The sequence below is a fragment of the Pavona decussata genome, unplaced genomic scaffold, assembly GCF_977016875.1.
Source record: "Pavona decussata unplaced genomic scaffold, jaPavDecu1.1 SCAFFOLD_223, whole genome shotgun sequence".
NCBI lineage: Eukaryota > Metazoa > Cnidaria > Anthozoa > Scleractinia > Agariciidae > Pavona > Pavona decussata.
The window spans coordinates 3,790,959-3,807,095 of NW_028145628.1; the positions used below are offsets into that span (position 1 = coordinate 3,790,959).

Sequence of the window (16,137 nt, forward strand, 5' to 3'; positions counted from 1 at the left end):
CTGGCATCACGTGTGCATAACATGGACAAACAATGGCGGAAAGATCAAAGCTCTTGTAGATGGCGTAATAAAACGAGCAGACGCCGGTTTTGAGGACGGAACAGTAATCAAAGGCGGAGGGGTGCTCATATTTGGTCAAGAGCAGGATACTCTTGGAGGGGGCTTTGATCAATCACAGTCCTTTGTAGGACTAATGAGTCACTTGAACATGTGGAATTTTGTGCTGCATCCCTTATGTTTGGTTGACATGGCGACCGGAGCTGGTACAGAGAAAGGGAACGTGGTTGCCTGGGAAGAGCTGGTAAGGAGTCAGATGTTTGGTGCAGTGAAGGTTGTTCCTGTCACAGAAGATCCTCCGAAGCGTAAGTGATTAAAATATTGATCCTCTACAGGGCGATAATTAAGCTCGGACAGTGTTTTGCGACACTCTATTACGATTATATGAAGACTACCGGGCTCATGATCAGTTCTCCCAAGTGTTCTTAAAAGCTGCCTGTAACTAGAATAACGTCAGAGGTGCTAATTAATATAAGCCTGATATATTGGCTTTCTGTAAACTATTTAGAAATGAAGTTATCGACAAAAATGCTCTTCCTGCCGTTGTCTTTGATACCACCCAGTCATTTTGATCTTACTCTACACTCTTTCCTTTTTATAAGAATTTAATTTATAAGAATATCAAGGCTGAAATTTGCGAAATTTTTAGAGTATTTTAAGAATAATCCCGAGGCTGAGATTTTGAAAAGAATATAATTTTGTGTGTTGAAAATTTGTAAATACAATACAATTTTAGTTAACTAAACGGTATAAAATTCTTCCTTTCTCTAAACGGAAAAACTAGCCAATAAAACAATAAAAACCTGGACTAGTCAAATGTTCAATGCTAATGACAGTTCGAAGAACGGTAGATGTAATACATACGTATGTCATATGCTATAATCTAAGAATATTCACAATAATATTTTTAGTCTAACACCGGCAGAAAAATAAGAATATTCAGCCTAGGCCGGAAAAACAATATTCTAATGTGTATAAGAAAAAGAGTGTATGAGCATTTGTATTGACACCAGAAAACTACAAAATATGAAACACACAATCCTAGCTGAAAGTTAGCGCATCGTATTAATTTATTTAGAGGCCGTAACTTTTAGCAGCCGGGGAACGGCAAAGGATTCAATTTTATTGATTGTCGTTTGTTGTTTTTTGGTAAATTTATATAGGTACGATGCCCGATTTCAAGTTCATCTTTCCATCACAAAGCGTTGACAATTATGTTGAGCTGAAGAACGCCGCTAACGGTCCAAATATTCGTTATGTTACGGCCTGTGTGTGGGTGAAAGTTGCTCAGTCATCATCCCCCATGGTACTGTTCAGCTACAAAACAACTTTGAATCTCAACACCCTGACGATCATTGCCACGGAGACGGACATTACTTGTGTTGTTAGGGGTAACTGGAAGTAAGTGGACATGTTCACTTCACGTGTTGGATAGTTGCTGTTTCCTGTATTTCTGCTCTTATACTCGGTGTGTTGATATAGAAGAAAGTGCTTTGATTGTTTTATCGTTCTTTCTCCCAGCAGAACAGGGATCTGTGATTTGGGGTACTGATCTCAAGCTGCATGGCCTAACAATGATCAGCATCGAATTTCTCCTTGTAATATCAATGCTTCTTCAACACTTGAGGTCATGAGAATTCATTACGGATATGATCACCCAAGATTAATTTTCTTGATATTTGAACAACTTCTCCACAGCACTTTTATGAGAGAAGTATTGGGACAATATAGGAAAATTTGCCATTTCCTATTAGGGGTTAAAGGGTTAAGGCGCGGTTACACGAGGAAATTTTTACTTGAGAGCATGCGCATTGAAAAACAACACATTACACGCTACAACGTATCTCGCAACGTTGCGAAAAGTGGAAGGCTTTGGTTTTTCAGGCAAGCGGAGGCAATCACGAGGCGAGCGTGGAGCGCGAGGTCACGGGCGACGGGAGGGGCCATTTTGTTGTCGAGTAACATCTCATGATCACATGACATCAAATAACTAATTGGATAGCTGTGTTCATATATGAACGCAGACAGTTGTTTGTATACTACACACCCGTCAGTGTAACTTGCCCATGTTAAACAATACAGTTTATTTAATATCTAGTACTTTTTATTTTCTCAGGACAATCCCCTTCAACGGTTTTATGTCACAAAGTGGGTGGCAACATGTCTGCTTTGTGTGGGGTAATGGATACGGGAACTGGGAACTATTTGTGAATGGAGTGATAGTCAAATCTGGAACTGGTATGGCGGTTGGCACGGTACGATTTGAGATATAATATATCTTAGTTTTGGTGTAGGGATAGCCGGGTCTGTTTGCTTATTTATGTGTCTGTTTTTGCCCACTGTGTCTGCAGCAAGCGTAGTGGATATCTATGTAATAAAATAGTAATCAAAGTTGCATTGAATATCGAACCAATCAAATTTCGAGAGTTGCGAAGTATTGTCTGTGATGTTTTAGTTTAGTTTTATTTAACAATTATTCCACGAGCGCGTGTTGGATATGAGATGATAGATAGCCAACGAGGCGCGTAGCGCCGAGTTGGCTATAATCATCTCATATCCAACAAGCGCAAGTGGAATAATTGTTTTATTAAAAACAATCAAGAAATATTGCTAGATCTTACTGATTTCGCTGTACAAGAATAACCAGCAGACAATTTAATGGTCGCTATTTCTCGGCCATGGTATAATTGCTCATATACCAAGGCCGCTAAGCCAATCAAATCCCTCGAATTGCATTATACAATGATTCAGTTTTTAATAATAGGTAATATCCCATTGCGATAATTACACACTAATAGCACGAGGCTGTGAAGTCACAAAAAAAAAAAAGTTAATTCGACAATTACATAATGTTCTGTATCGTGGATAGTCTGATATGTTATCCACTCTTCACCCTAACCTGTTTTGTCTGTTTTCAATTTTATCGAATACACCTGTTTCAGAAAGCATTCTAGGGCAAAGACAGCCACACCTGATACGCATGCGTCACCTGCGATATTCGTACACAGCATGAATTGCCGTTGCACTTTCTTGGATATATATTTATTTCTTTTTACAGAGAGAATGACTTTTGTAAACAGTAACTGCATACAGACTTTATTTTTTCATATTTATCGATATTTTTCGTTTACTTCATTTCTATCATCATCACCAACATTTTAACATGTCGTATGAAAAATTGCGCACTGTAATACAACATTATAGATAATATATCATTGTAATTTTCGCTGTTATTTTTATTATTCTGATTACTATTATTAATACTTTTTTTATTAATGCTTCTAGGAAATCCCTGCAGGTGGTAAACTGTTGCTCGGACTAAGGTACCATGACGCGAACACCTATAAATCGGATCAGTGTTTCAAGGGTGAAATCAGCCATCTTAACATATGGAACAAAAGGCTTGACCAAAATTCACTTGTTATTCCTGCCATGTATCGCGGCTGCGACGCTACTGGGGGGAACTGGTTAAACTGGGCGGCAATTTCACAGGCTACAGTGGCGGGAAACGTAACCATAGCAACACCAGCAGAGTGTATATTACCAGGTCAGCCAGAATTTAAGGTGTAATGTAACCCTACTGTAACACTTGGACTAGTTGGCCGCTTCATCCGTAAGCGACAAGGCCACAGTATATTGCATGCAACAGATCACGTTATTACCTCGACCCTAAGGCCTTTTTCCAGCTTTCTTTAACTGCATTAAATTGTACCGCACTGAGATGCATACACTTGTTTGCATGACATTGCATTGCATTATCGTCGTCGTCGTCGTCGTCTTCGTTGTTATTCTTCTTCGTCGTCCTGGTCATTGTCCCTGTCTTTCTTTCTTTCTTTCTTTCTTTCAGTTCTTGTTCTTGTTCTTTTTTTCTTTCTCCTTCTGAGTTGACCATTCTTCGAAGTGACAGGCTAAATATATTTACTTGCAGATGAAGCCGCTACTCAAAAAAGACACAAGTTCTGCAAGGATGAGAGGATGGAGGGATGCACAGCTCCAGTTTATGCCCTCTTTGATGGCGAACCAAACAGTCGATCCAAAAAATGGCGGTGCTATTTCTCAAATGCAGTAAAATTAAACAGCAATGATCAACAGGTGTACGACACTGAAAAAAAGTCAAATTGTTTCATCGCAATAAGTCATAATGGGATTTTTGACATAATCTAATATACAATCATATCTCACTTAATTGGACAGCTTTACCGGGATTGTCCGAGCTGCTCATATAGCGGTTTTATAATCGAGTGTCGAAAGTAATATCTTGCCCTTAGTACGGTCCGTGATTAGTTTAAAAGACTCGCCACTTTTACAACCAATGAGAAGCAAGACTAAAACCAATCGTGACCAACTCGGACGCGTTTTCCCGCGCAAGGCTCTGGCTACATTGTATTTGATACGATTTCTGATTGGTTCGATTGTTTACGTCTTTTGTTACTGGCCAGACTACTTCAGGGGCACCCAATGTTATATTTCGGTGGATATTTTTAGGAAGGCCTTATTCGCCTCAGAAACTCCGATTTACTTAAACAGAAAGTCTGCGGTTTTTTACGGCGAAATGTCAACCCAAAATTTACTGGAAAACTTACGGCAAATATGTTGTTAAAAATGCGAATAAAAGGCCCATTAGCATTTTCGTAAAGCCAGCAACAGCTTGTAAATTTGGGGTAATAGCGGCGATTTCGAAAAAATGTATTTCTGTTAAAGCATCCGAAAAGATCAAACTGTGTGATTAGCATAATTACACAGTCAAATATATGTCCTTAAGAACTAGGGCCCAAAACGATTGTTCTCGTTGCGTGTCCCATAGTAATTACTTTGGTTTGGTCTTAAGACACCCCGTTGAAAACTGCTCTAAACAATAAACATGACTAATGAATTTCAAACACCGATCCACCAACATTAACTCATCCAAAACTTCTCAGAAAACCTCTATAAAATGAGTAAAACTTTTGTTAAACCTTATAAAGAAACCTGCACGAGAATACTATATATCATTTTAAAAACTGGATCATTGTATAATGCAATTCCAGGGATTTGATTGGCTAAGCTGTCATGGTATATAACTTCAGTACCATGCCCGAGCAATAGCGACCAATTCCTTTTCTGGTTTTCTGGTTGTTGTTGCAAAGCGAATTCAGCACGATCAAGCACTTTTTTTAGTTGTTCTTAATAATAATAAAATAATTATTACACTCGCGCTTGTTGGATATAAGCGGATAACTAACTACAACTCGGCGCTACTCGCGTCGTTGGTTATCTATCATCATATATCCAACGCGCGCTCATGGAATAATTGTTAAATGTAATGTAATCATTGTGACAAAATTTAAATAATTTAGACGTACTAAGTAATAAAAATATTCGTAAAACTGCCTGTAAAAATTATGGTTGTGGGAACAATAAAATCAACGGATCGGTAAACAATTGACAGGTACGCAACAACTTGTTGCAGAATAATCTTTGGAAAACTACTGGATATGGTTTTGGATTGACGATAATTAAGAAGAGTTGGGAAAATCAGTGCATCGCAATATGAGTGTCAATTTGACGGCACTGGAAGTAATTTGAGTGAGTCAGGGCTTTTTAAAAGGAGAATTTCATCTTCTACCGTCTAACTTTTTCGTTTTACAGTCAGGCAGACCATGCGAATATAAATCGTCTAACCGGCTCTCCGCCGAGGCCCCGACCATTAAACACTGAAACACTCATCAATGGACTGACTTCTACTTTTACAGTCTGTATAGACGTACGGATCATGAGGCTATTTTGACAGTTTGTCTACATTGACATGGATGAAACTTACAAATGTATTTTTACTTTATTGACAAATTACTCTTCCCGAAGCAAACGCAATAAAGCTTGTCTTCTCAGTAACTATGTATACAACCGTAAAATTTCCGTCGTGACGGAAATGTTTTGGCGTGGCGGTGGCTCTCTGGCTATTTATACTGGTACCATATATAGTCCTCCGAACTCAGCATGTTTTGAATTTCAGCACGTAATGTTTGTACTAAACATGATATTCTCGCGTATGCTCGATATTCATAAAACCAGGGCGCGGTTTTTCAACAGGAAGGCATCGAGGCATGAACAGTGCTTCTTGTTTACTATTGTATTTAACAGTTGTTTTGCACAACTTGTGCCAGAACGATCTACTTCAAGTTGTGAATGTGGCCATCACAGGTTTTTTTTTTTATTCGCCAGGTCTTCTGCGCAGAGCCAAAAGCTACTGATTAGGTTTCGTCTCTGCTAGTAAAGGAACAGCACACAGACATAAGTAACCTTTTAGTTGTCCAACAAGACAAACAAATTAAGCAAGTCTTATTCAATTTTTGTGTGAAAATTACTTTTTGCAGCCTTTTCATATTTTTCCTTTTTTTTTATTCTCCCTAGATTTTTAATCTCCCGCAATTTTTTGAAACTGTTTTCACTGTTCAATCAATGTGTCTCAGAATTTTTCTCAGACTTTTATCTCAGTTACCTTCCGGTAAATTTTCAGTTCTTACAAAGTCAGTTGTTCTTCGGGACGCGCTAGGCGTCTGACCTTCAGAACTGAACGTGAAGACATTTCCGGCGCGCAATCTGTTTTCATTTGAAACTAAGCCCCGAATAGAAATATTTTCCGATATAAATGAAAAAAAAAAAAATGACAATTTTCAGAAAAGGAACCAGGCCCCAGAGGAGTAAAGTTTCTGGACTTGTGAATTACGATTGCGCGTTAAGCGTGGAAGTCAAAAGATGATATTTTTATTTTTACTAATGACCCGGTTTCGAGATGAAGGTTTAGTGAGTGTTTGTGAAGCTAAAGAACAATTGACATAAAGACGACAAAGAAAACAGTGTTACTAAGTTTGGAAGTAACCATGGTAATCGTACAAAAAAACAATTATGGCTTCGATTTTGGCTGGGTTTTGTTTGTGTTGCATCGGAAACCGTACTATTTTGCGTGGTGGGCGCTATTTTTTTCGGCATCGCGACTTCGCCACTCACGATTATCTGGATTAGTAATTTACAGTATTCATCTCGTGAAAAAGCGAAAGTGTTGGCTCAAAGCATACGTACAATATAGCTTGTGGCTTTAATGCTATACCAGGCTGATGCCTCTTAATTCATTCTGTGTGTGCTATAATGAAGAAGGAGTCCTTTATGGACAAGTCCTGCGAACTTTGTCGGATTATTCTGCCAGCAATTATGCAATACAGTACAGTATTTTTTATAATAATGCAAAGTTTTGTTCCTCAGTGACCGGGCGGAATAACGGTGCATGCTGAATTGAATGATATGGCTTTGAGGTTGATTTTTGTGTGAAATAGGTTTGTAGATTTGGCATTCTTTGATCGCCATTAAACGCTTCTAGGTTCCAAAAGGTCAACGCAATGCATCAATAACACTACATGACAAATGTCAGGTATGGGCTGAGTAATGCGTAGTTTTTTTCACTCATTCCAAAACCAGGCGCATGGACATAATTTATGTATAGTATCGTTTTGAGTTCAATTCTAATTTCATTGTACTTAGCCTTTTCTGGAAAAAAAATCGTGATTAATTTTGTTTTGTGGAATTTTTGGAGCATACACAAACTTTGACTGTGTCCGCATAACTCGGGGGACTGCAAGCTTAGCTTAACACACCCAATACATCTTGACCCGTTTTTAAAAGACAGATCGGATAAAACGTTAATGCGCGTATCATGACATACAATGTGAATTTCAAAAAGTAGAAGTTTTTAAAAACGTGGAAAATGCTGTAATTTCAGATAACTCGGCAAGTTAATCTACATCTAGCAATTACGAGGCAATAGTTTCCCATCTCGTCATGAAATCGGGATTAAAGCTGATTGTAAAAACACGCCTTCCGCAAAGAAACAAGTTGTTTCCTTTAGAGCTTGTTCTTATGTACATTCTTGTATTAAACAGTAGTATTACTAATAAAGAGTGGTTAACAGAAAAAAAAAATTGCGAAGAAGTAGAAGGGCGGCTTTACTTCAGATCAGAGTGGTTTATAGTTTTGAAAACGTATCTGGCCAGCGTGTCAGAGGTCATCTCTGTTAGACGCAAAATAAAAGGTACTACAGGATATTAGTTATTTCTGTGCTCCTGGGTTACACCGAGACTGACATTTTCTAATCCCTTTTTTCTACAAAAATATTTTCTAGCCAAAAACACAAACAAACACATCTACCTTGTGCAAACATAGGCCTAGATAAAACCCTAACCCTAACAGTTGGATTACTACGGTAAAGGGTTTTCGTATTCCATCTTTCAGGCCGATTCTCAATTCCTTGCCTTCAATTTACTATCTCCAGCGTACGCGTCTGTTTATGTTTTCCCGTCCAAGGAGGCAGCTATATGAGGCCAAAGATCGATGTTTATCACCTAACCAGGTCTGTCTTTCTTCTGGTGTATGTTTTCGTCGCGTATGGGACATCATCGGAAATAGATTAAATAGTAGCAGACGCAGCAGGGCGCACTCAAGCCTTGAAAATTCGCCAGAAAAGCACAAGAATTTGTGTATCGCGGTCACACCCCAAATCTCATATAAGAACGTTCCATCCAGCATAACCTGGCTCGCAAACTTTGTTCTCAAATCTGCTTTATCTATCGTATTAAAAGGGATAAAAATTAATACACTTGGCATTCAGCCCACGCGTTTGGAGTCGCGCGTCCATTAACAATTGAAAGCCGACAAAATGACCGTTTAAATGACCGCGTCCTTGACTGACTGTCAATCAAAAACACTGTCGTATAAATAGGACAGCGTCGCTTTGCTTCCATTCATTCCACTCATACGCTGAACAAGCTCTCCTTTACGTTTCTCCGTACACTATACAATGGACAGACTTCTGTTTGCTTGTCTTGCACTTGTGGTGGTCGCCCGGGTTCAGAGCTACACTCTTCGAGATGCTCTAAGAGACAGAGGTACGTATTCCCTTTTCATAAACTGTTTGCTACTAAAAATTTAAATATTGATTCAATTGCTCATTCAGGAATACTTGGTCGCTTTATGAACCGCTGAGCGATGATTGTTCGCTCGCCAGTACATAGAGCGACCAAGTACAACCGCTCGAAGGGTATATAATGCTACAATTTGATTTTATATCGTAGCGCCCGGCTACAACAACTTTTTGTTAAACGCATAAAAATCTTGGTCAACGGTCCCATTTCAGAATACAGTAATCAATGTTTATCTTTCTATTGTTTCGCTATTGAAGTTTCCATTGTTTCTAAAGCATTTGTCATTTTAAAATTTCATTGCTTTTAAAAAAGTCGTTATGTACCCAAGGCGCGAATTTTTTGTTAACAAATTCTGTAATATTAAATCATTTGTGTCGTCTGTGCGCCATCTTTTTCTCACCCTCTTTAGGATTAAAACCAGTTTAAAGGCTAAACTTATCTAAATTTCCTAACAAATTAAGGAGCATTCTCAGCTAGACGAAATCAGAACTAAATCAGAGTTTTTCCACTTAGCGAAGCTACCATTTCACTGTATAAATATTGTATACAGTACTATTTATTTTCCAGAAGTGCGCGCGTTGCCCAAAACTGTCGACCTGATACGACCCGAGGAAAAAAGCCATGTACAGATGGACTATTAAAGTTTATCGTTTGATCTACGGGCCCCGTTCTGCCTCGCATGAGACAACCATGTTTTCCAGTTTTACTACAGGCTTAAGCAATGCTGAGAGCAAAAGATTCACGTACTCAACGCACAAAATGCTCTTTTAGAACCGCAAGTAAGCCAAATATCTGGAAAGTTAAACACCGGCCTTTGTCAGAAACTAAACACTTTGACCTTAGCTGGCATCAGGATCGAAAATCCTCTTGCGCCATTGGCTCGCTTAAAAGATACACCATTGGTTCAAACTCAAGAACCAATAAGAAAGCAGGCGCAAAATTTCGATCCGCCTAACGGTCAAAGAGGATATATAAACTCAAAACAGCATAATTTGCTCCGACGCTGACAGAACTTTCAGTGGCAACTGATGAGATTCATAGAGAATCGAAACTGCAGTCTTGCCTGAGAAACAACACTAAACACTTGTCAGAAGAAATCGCTGAAGCATCCTAGAGACTCCCATGACAGTTACTGACTGTCTTAGCTTTGAATATCTGCCGGATGCGAGCTAACGCACAAAACAATGGAGATACATGTCAGCTCCAAGAACATAATACTCGTCTTTCAGTCACGAACTGAGCAACAGAGCTGAAAACAACTGCAAGATGCCAAAGCTCTCGAAAGCGAGAGACAACAGTAATCAACTTTGTAAAGACGTGGATCTGATAGAATATCATATACGTGATAAACGAACACCCTGCAACCTCACCGCAGGTTAAAGCAACAACTTGAAATCACGAGTAACGAATTCCACGGATCCTATGTCTTCCTAGATGACATATATTTAGCGCTGTCTCCTAAAGACACGGATCTATTAGACTCTCATATACGTGATAAACGAACAGCCTGCAATCTCACTGCAGATAAGCATGAAATCACGAGTCAGTTAAGAAATCCCCGGATCCTATGTCTTCATAAATAGCATTTATTTAGCGCTGCCTGATATCTTGCAGTTAATCCGAGCCGGTGAACCTAAACAAATGCCACAGAGCTAGCATATCCAATGGCATATGAAGAACTTCTCCTAACGGCTCAGAATGATCATAAAGAAAATCTCCATTCAGTATATTTGAGTTTTTCCCTTCATGATCAAGATTAACATCTCATGAAGCAGAGATACGCTATAAAGGCTTTAACACCAATCTTTTAGCGAACTACAGGAGTCGTGCAGGCCCGTCAACACTTTTAAACTCTAATCCGAGCCGGTGAACCTAAACAAATGCCAAAGAGCTAGCATATCCAATGGCATATGAAGAACTTCTCCTAACGGCTCAGAATGATCATAAAGAAAATCTCCATTCAGTATATTTGAGTTTTTCCCTTCATGATCAAGATTAACATCTCATGAAGCAGAGATACGCTATAAAGGCTTTAAGACCAATCTTTTAGCGAACTGCAGGAGTCGTGCAGGCCCGTCAACACTTTTAAACTCGGCATATTTTTTAATTGATTTACAGAACTTAATCGTCTGAGATCGTTTGACACGTACGATTCTAATCGGTTTTCTGACGAAGACAAGTTCAGAGGTAAGCCCCTGTAGATTGATTCTGTGATTTTGGACGTATATAGGGCTAAAGCTTAGCTTTAGATTGATTCTGTGATAGGGCTTAAGCTTAGCTTTAGATTGATTCTGTGATTTTGGACGTATATAGGGCTAAAGCTTAGCTTTTAACATGTGGTTAAGAATATAGTTATGTTGTGTTTTTATGAGTTGTAATTAAAAATTAATAATTAACCTTACCAGACGTCTGTCGATCATTGTTGTACATCAAAGTTTTGGGGTAAATCCAGTAGTCCTTTACTGCGGTACTGTTTATTTTGAGGCTGTCGGCAAAAAAATCCAAAAGGAAATACAGCTACTCAGAAATTAGTTATTTAACACTCAATTGTCATAAGATTGTTGTTAGTTTCTTTTCATCTAAATCATTAATTGTTTTTTTTTTAGTTCTAAATCGCTTGAGGCAGTTTCATTTGAGTCAAATGTTTGACGAAGAAATTAAGGGTAAGTAGTGTCAAACTCTCCGGTGTGATTATGTCATACAAGATTACGCTATCCTGGGGGTGACACCCTCCCGCTCGCGCTATAAAACGCGCTATGTTTCAAAGTCACGCCATCTGTTGAGATAGATTAAGCAAAACCAGTCGAGAAAAATGTGAATGATGGGCGTAGATTTCAATACCATCAGGAGAGTACTATAATGCCCAGTTATTTAAACAAAGTCTAATTAAGGCCCCGCATTAAGACAATTAGTGGGCCTCCAAATCTGTTTATAACTGGTTTATTTTAATTAAGAAGATAGATAGTTGTCTAGTCTTAGACAATGTTTAGATATGATTGTTGGCAAAATCAGTTAAAAATAGCTTAGAACGTGGTTTTGTTTGTAAACACCGTCTAAACTGTCTTTCAATAATTGACCCTAAGTTACTCAATCTTGCTTTGAAGGTCGGACAATCACCCAACCTTTTTTTCTGGCGGCGGACCAACACTAATTAAGGGGGTGGGGGGAGGGGGGACTGGGCTGGATAAGATAGGATAGGATAACTTTATTTATACACGCTTTTCCATCAGCTCCTTAGATTATCATTATCAACTAACTTTCTATCTACCTAACTAGGATTATAAAAAGTTAAAAATAAGTTGATGTTGTTGATGTATTAGCCTGTGAACCGGCTCCCAAGTTAAGTGGGGGCGATAAGGCAAAGACAAAACTCGAGCTCGGAGAGAACGGGTTTAGGGGGGAGGGAAGAAGTTCCCCCATATCGCGCTCCGCTCGCCCGGCTTGCCGATTTTACTTTTCGCCCTATACCCCACTTGGGAGCCTGTGCACAGGCTATTGATGTATCAATGTAGCCGTGAAATTTGTGAATCGACAGATGGCAATAGTTTTGTCCAAGAATGTAGATAGAGCCTGTACTTTATGTTAATGCCTTACCTTTATCTTTTCAGGATGTAAGGATGAACATCCCGATTGTGGGATGATCGGTGAACTTCATTGCAAGGAACAGGAGGATGAAGTCATTAAAGGCTTTGTGGAGAAGCACTGCAGAAGGACGTGCAATGTGGACAACTGTAAGTAAAATATTAATCAGCCAAGAACATATGAGTACGCGTGAGGTTTCGGGTAACGGTTCTTCTGGATAAATTGTGGATTCACGGAGTTCAGCCTGGGAACAAGCTTCCCACAATACCCATGATGCCTTAAAGCTTGTTTGAGTTTCTGAAAATTTGGTTGTGGGAGGCCTATTTGCGAGATTGTGTTAATCCGATTTAGGAATGGCTTTAAAAAGGGAAAAGTTGGATTAAATCCTAGTTTTCTGAAGACAAACTAGTATCTTATAATTGTTAGCGAGTATCTCGTGAACGCTCTCGGAGATGTCTGCCCAATTCTCGGGCAGGAAGCAATCATTTTATTTTTGACGGAGTGGAGGGGGATGAGGGAAGGGAAATATAAACAAACAAACAAGGATCAAAACTTGCAGAAGAAAAATGTCGGACACAGCACAACAAAGCAAAATAATTATATTTTTTTCAGCATGATGAATGAAAATTCATTCAAGAGAAAAAATTCATTCATAGGAAAAAACCCCGAAACCCTCCTCCTTCGACCTCCTCCTTATAGCTAAATTGGTCTGGCCTTGTTTAAAAGGAGTGGTTGGTTTATTGCAGACATTATCTACGTTTTCTTCTCAAGGCATTACTTTGTAGCACGGAGAAAAAATGGGCGCAGAGCAGAGGCTTCTTGCTTTGTCTTAAAGAAAGAAATTAGTTTCAGTTTATTGCATTTCTGCTCAAACTCATTAAAAAAAAAACCCTACAAATTCCTTCTTAATATAACAGACGGAACTGTGTTTGACTACCAGCAATAACATCTTAGTTTTTGTTTTTGGTTCCTCTGGAAGGGAAACACTAGCATATTTTCAGTAATACTGCAGGAGAGTGAGTGGAGCGGTGATAACACAAACAGTAAAGAAGCACAGGCTTCCCATCGCGTCTTCTTCCAGCAGGCGATTTTCGCGCTCGGTAGCTTCAAAGAAAGCAAGTGTTATGATTTCAACTGGTAGGAGTCCACCTCGCGAGAGCTGAGAGGGGAAGACTCGTTTTGTTTACTATGAGGACAGAACTCTAATGGCACACGTGGCAATCTCAGACTTACGACATAAATGAATTTTAATTCGCGCTTATACTAGTAAATGAACTCTCTTCTAGAATTGTTCCTGTGTTTTTCTTACCTATCTTTAATCGATAAGAAATCTTGTTTTCACAGGCAATCCCAACGGGTCAATCAAACCACCGGCGCCAGGACTTCCAAGTACGTTTAACAACAACACGTTTATTTGTATTCATACCTTTGTAGTCTCTTTTGTACATTGATTAGGACTAAGTTACACTTAACTGGCTCCTCCAGATAACTGTAGCACGCTTGTGATTTACCAGTTCAAATTAATTTGTGGAGAGGCCGAAATTTTTTTAGTCGCACTTCAGTTTTTGAACCCCCTTGACTCAGTAATTTTTACAAAGACAGAATTTCGTTATGAACACGAGAATTTTCTTCAGAAAATATTCCCACTAACGTGCACAGGGCGGGCATTATACTGGACATGTGTACCGTGTTCCGATTTCAAATCACGTGACCAGCTTGTACTTTGTTTTCCTATTCTTAGCGTGCACGGATGACCTTCCTAAAGAAGAATGCCCTTCCTTTAAAGCACTATGCAATGAGCAAGATCTTATTGGGCGATATTTGCTTAAATACTGCAGCAAAACTTGTGACGGTAAGTTTGAAAATCAGCTACTACCCTGCCTATCCTTGCTAAACAAACTTTTTACTCTCCCACCCTTCTGAGACACCTAGCCAACGTAAAAATTCCCAAATTTATGACCCCACGAGGGTAACAACACCTCTAAAATAACAAGTATAATTTGATGGTTCTTCAAAGGGGCAATTTCATTCAATTTTAGCGTCACTTTGAATAGAAAAAAATGGTAGCAATGGAAAAGCTAAAATACTGGCCCAGTTCTGCTAAGAATTCTCAGAAAGAAACGTTAAGGATGTTTGCCTACCGATAATCGGACTGGAGATGGATTGCAAAGGCTTTTGCTGGGTCGTTGTCCTAACAAATCGATAAAAAAAATTATTATGACTAGAAGTGAGGCAACCCAAGCATAAAACGACTGTAAACAAGGCGGGCGAAGAACATGTTTGATGACAAAATTTTGTTCCAAGGTGACCTTTCGTTGATTTGTCACAAGTTGATATAAAATATTTGTCTCAGTTTAGTTTAAAACATTGTAAATCACTCCACAGTTGCGCACGGCTTCATTTTCCAACAGATCTGTATTGTTTTTAAAAGTACTAAGACATCCATAATTGTTTTTTCTTTTTTTTGTTGTTGTTGTTGTTGTTGTTAGAACGCTGCTAAGAAAATCATGGAGGAGGATTTAAACTTTGACGGTGAGTTCTTTTTTCTAGACAGCTGGAAATCACGCCTACATTCCGCCACAGATCACTGAGCAAGCTCAAGACATTTGTCATGTTAATCGTTACCCCAGGGGGGTACTCTGTGTAGTGAGTGAGTTATGCGGTGGTTCCTTTTTGAAGGGACAGGGTAACGAAACTACCTTGGGTCGCAAAAATATACTGTGAACCAAAAGGGAACCAAGAGCAGGGTAGAAATTCCTTTCCAGAGAAAGGGTTGCCTTTGCTTCCGATGTTAAAGGACTGGCTTACCTTGGGGTATGATAAAACGATAAAATTGTTTGTTTTAATGCATAAGAAAGAGGAAAAGGGCTATCATATCGGTGACATAAACTGAAAAATGTCGAGCAAACGCACACATTTTAGTCCAACCAATGCGAAGGAAACTCTTGTGTCAGTGTTTCTATATTTCAATGGTAATAAGAGAATCCGCGAAGAAACCTGTTTTTGCTTTCTCTTTGCACCACAATTTATTAGGCCACCCGATATTGGCTGCTACCTGGGTCTCGGCGCGCAAGGTACAGTGGTTGATGGGGAGTTAGGAAGGAGGTGGCAAATCCCCCTCCCCCCCCCCCCCCTTCCATAATTCTGGTCTGAATCAACCAGCCGAAGGGGAGAAGAAAGATTCTAGAAACGAGGTTAAATCTGAATAGGTGTGACTGACCGACGAAACTAATGTGTTTCTATCTTCTTTGGTTTCAGAGATGCTGCATAGAAATCAAACGAACAATAATGGACAAAATTTAAAAAGATAATACATTTTTAGTAGTAATTTAGGTCCAGTTAATGAATAACGAAGACAGTAGTATTCTGGAGTACCTGTCATTTTATGCCAACATGAATTTTGTTTTGTCTTGTTTAGAAATAAAAATATAATGCAAACTAAAACGAGCTGAGTTACAAGATAATGAAAGATTTCACAGTAAGGAGAGCATGTAAGGTTTTTTTATATTACAATTATAGCCGAAATAAAGCTTCTGCGTAGATCATT

The 16,137-nt window shown here is 39.0% G+C and overlaps 2 protein-coding genes across 2 annotated transcripts; both read left to right on the forward strand.

Annotated features, from left to right (window-relative positions):
* The first annotated feature begins 44 nt into the window (after window positions 1-44).
* Window positions 45-5,828, forward strand: LOC146459243 (C-reactive protein-like). The gene is made up of 5 exons (XM_085089960.1): window positions 45-362; window positions 1,221-1,458; window positions 2,174-2,312; window positions 3,343-3,604; window positions 3,986-5,828. Exons 1-5 carry the CDS (start codon window positions 194-196, stop codon window positions 4,219-4,221), a joined length of 1,044 nt encoding a protein of 347 aa, XP_084946086.1. The 5' UTR covers window positions 45-193; the 3' UTR covers window positions 4,222-5,828.
* Window positions 5,829-8,764: 2,936 nt separating this feature from the next.
* LOC146459244 (uncharacterized) lies at window positions 8,765-16,137 on the forward strand. Its single transcript, XM_085089973.1, has 8 exons — window positions 8,765-8,972; window positions 11,127-11,195; window positions 11,615-11,671; window positions 12,617-12,739; window positions 13,935-13,979; window positions 14,332-14,442; window positions 15,080-15,122; window positions 15,849-16,137. The coding sequence occupies exons 1-7, from the start codon at window positions 8,885-8,887 to the stop codon at window positions 15,088-15,090; spliced, it is 504 nt and encodes a 167-aa protein (XP_084946099.1). The 5' UTR covers window positions 8,765-8,884; the 3' UTR covers window positions 15,091-15,122; window positions 15,849-16,137.

Excerpts from the sequence above, each read along its gene's own strand:
- LOC146459243 (XM_085089960.1), top strand. The coding sequence starts at position 194 with ATGAGTCACTTGAACATGTGGAATTTTGTGCTGCATCCCTTATGTTTG. Across the intron at positions 363-1,220 it reads CACAGAAGATCCTCCGAAGC|GTACGATGCCCGATTTCAAG; the intron begins GTAAGTGATTAA and ends AAATTTATATAG. Across the intron at positions 2,313-3,342 it reads CTGGTATGGCGGTTGGCACG|GAAATCCCTGCAGGTGGTAA; the intron begins GTACGATTTGAG and ends TAATGCTTCTAG.
- LOC146459244 (XM_085089973.1), top strand. The coding sequence starts at position 8,885 with ATGGACAGACTTCTGTTTGCTTGTCTTGCACTTGTGGTGGTCGCCCGG. Across the intron at positions 8,973-11,126 it reads AGATGCTCTAAGAGACAGAG|AACTTAATCGTCTGAGATCG; the intron begins GTACGTATTCCC and ends ATTGATTTACAG. Across the intron at positions 11,196-11,614 it reads TGACGAAGACAAGTTCAGAG|TTCTAAATCGCTTGAGGCAG; the intron begins GTAAGCCCCTGT and ends TTTTTTTTTTAG.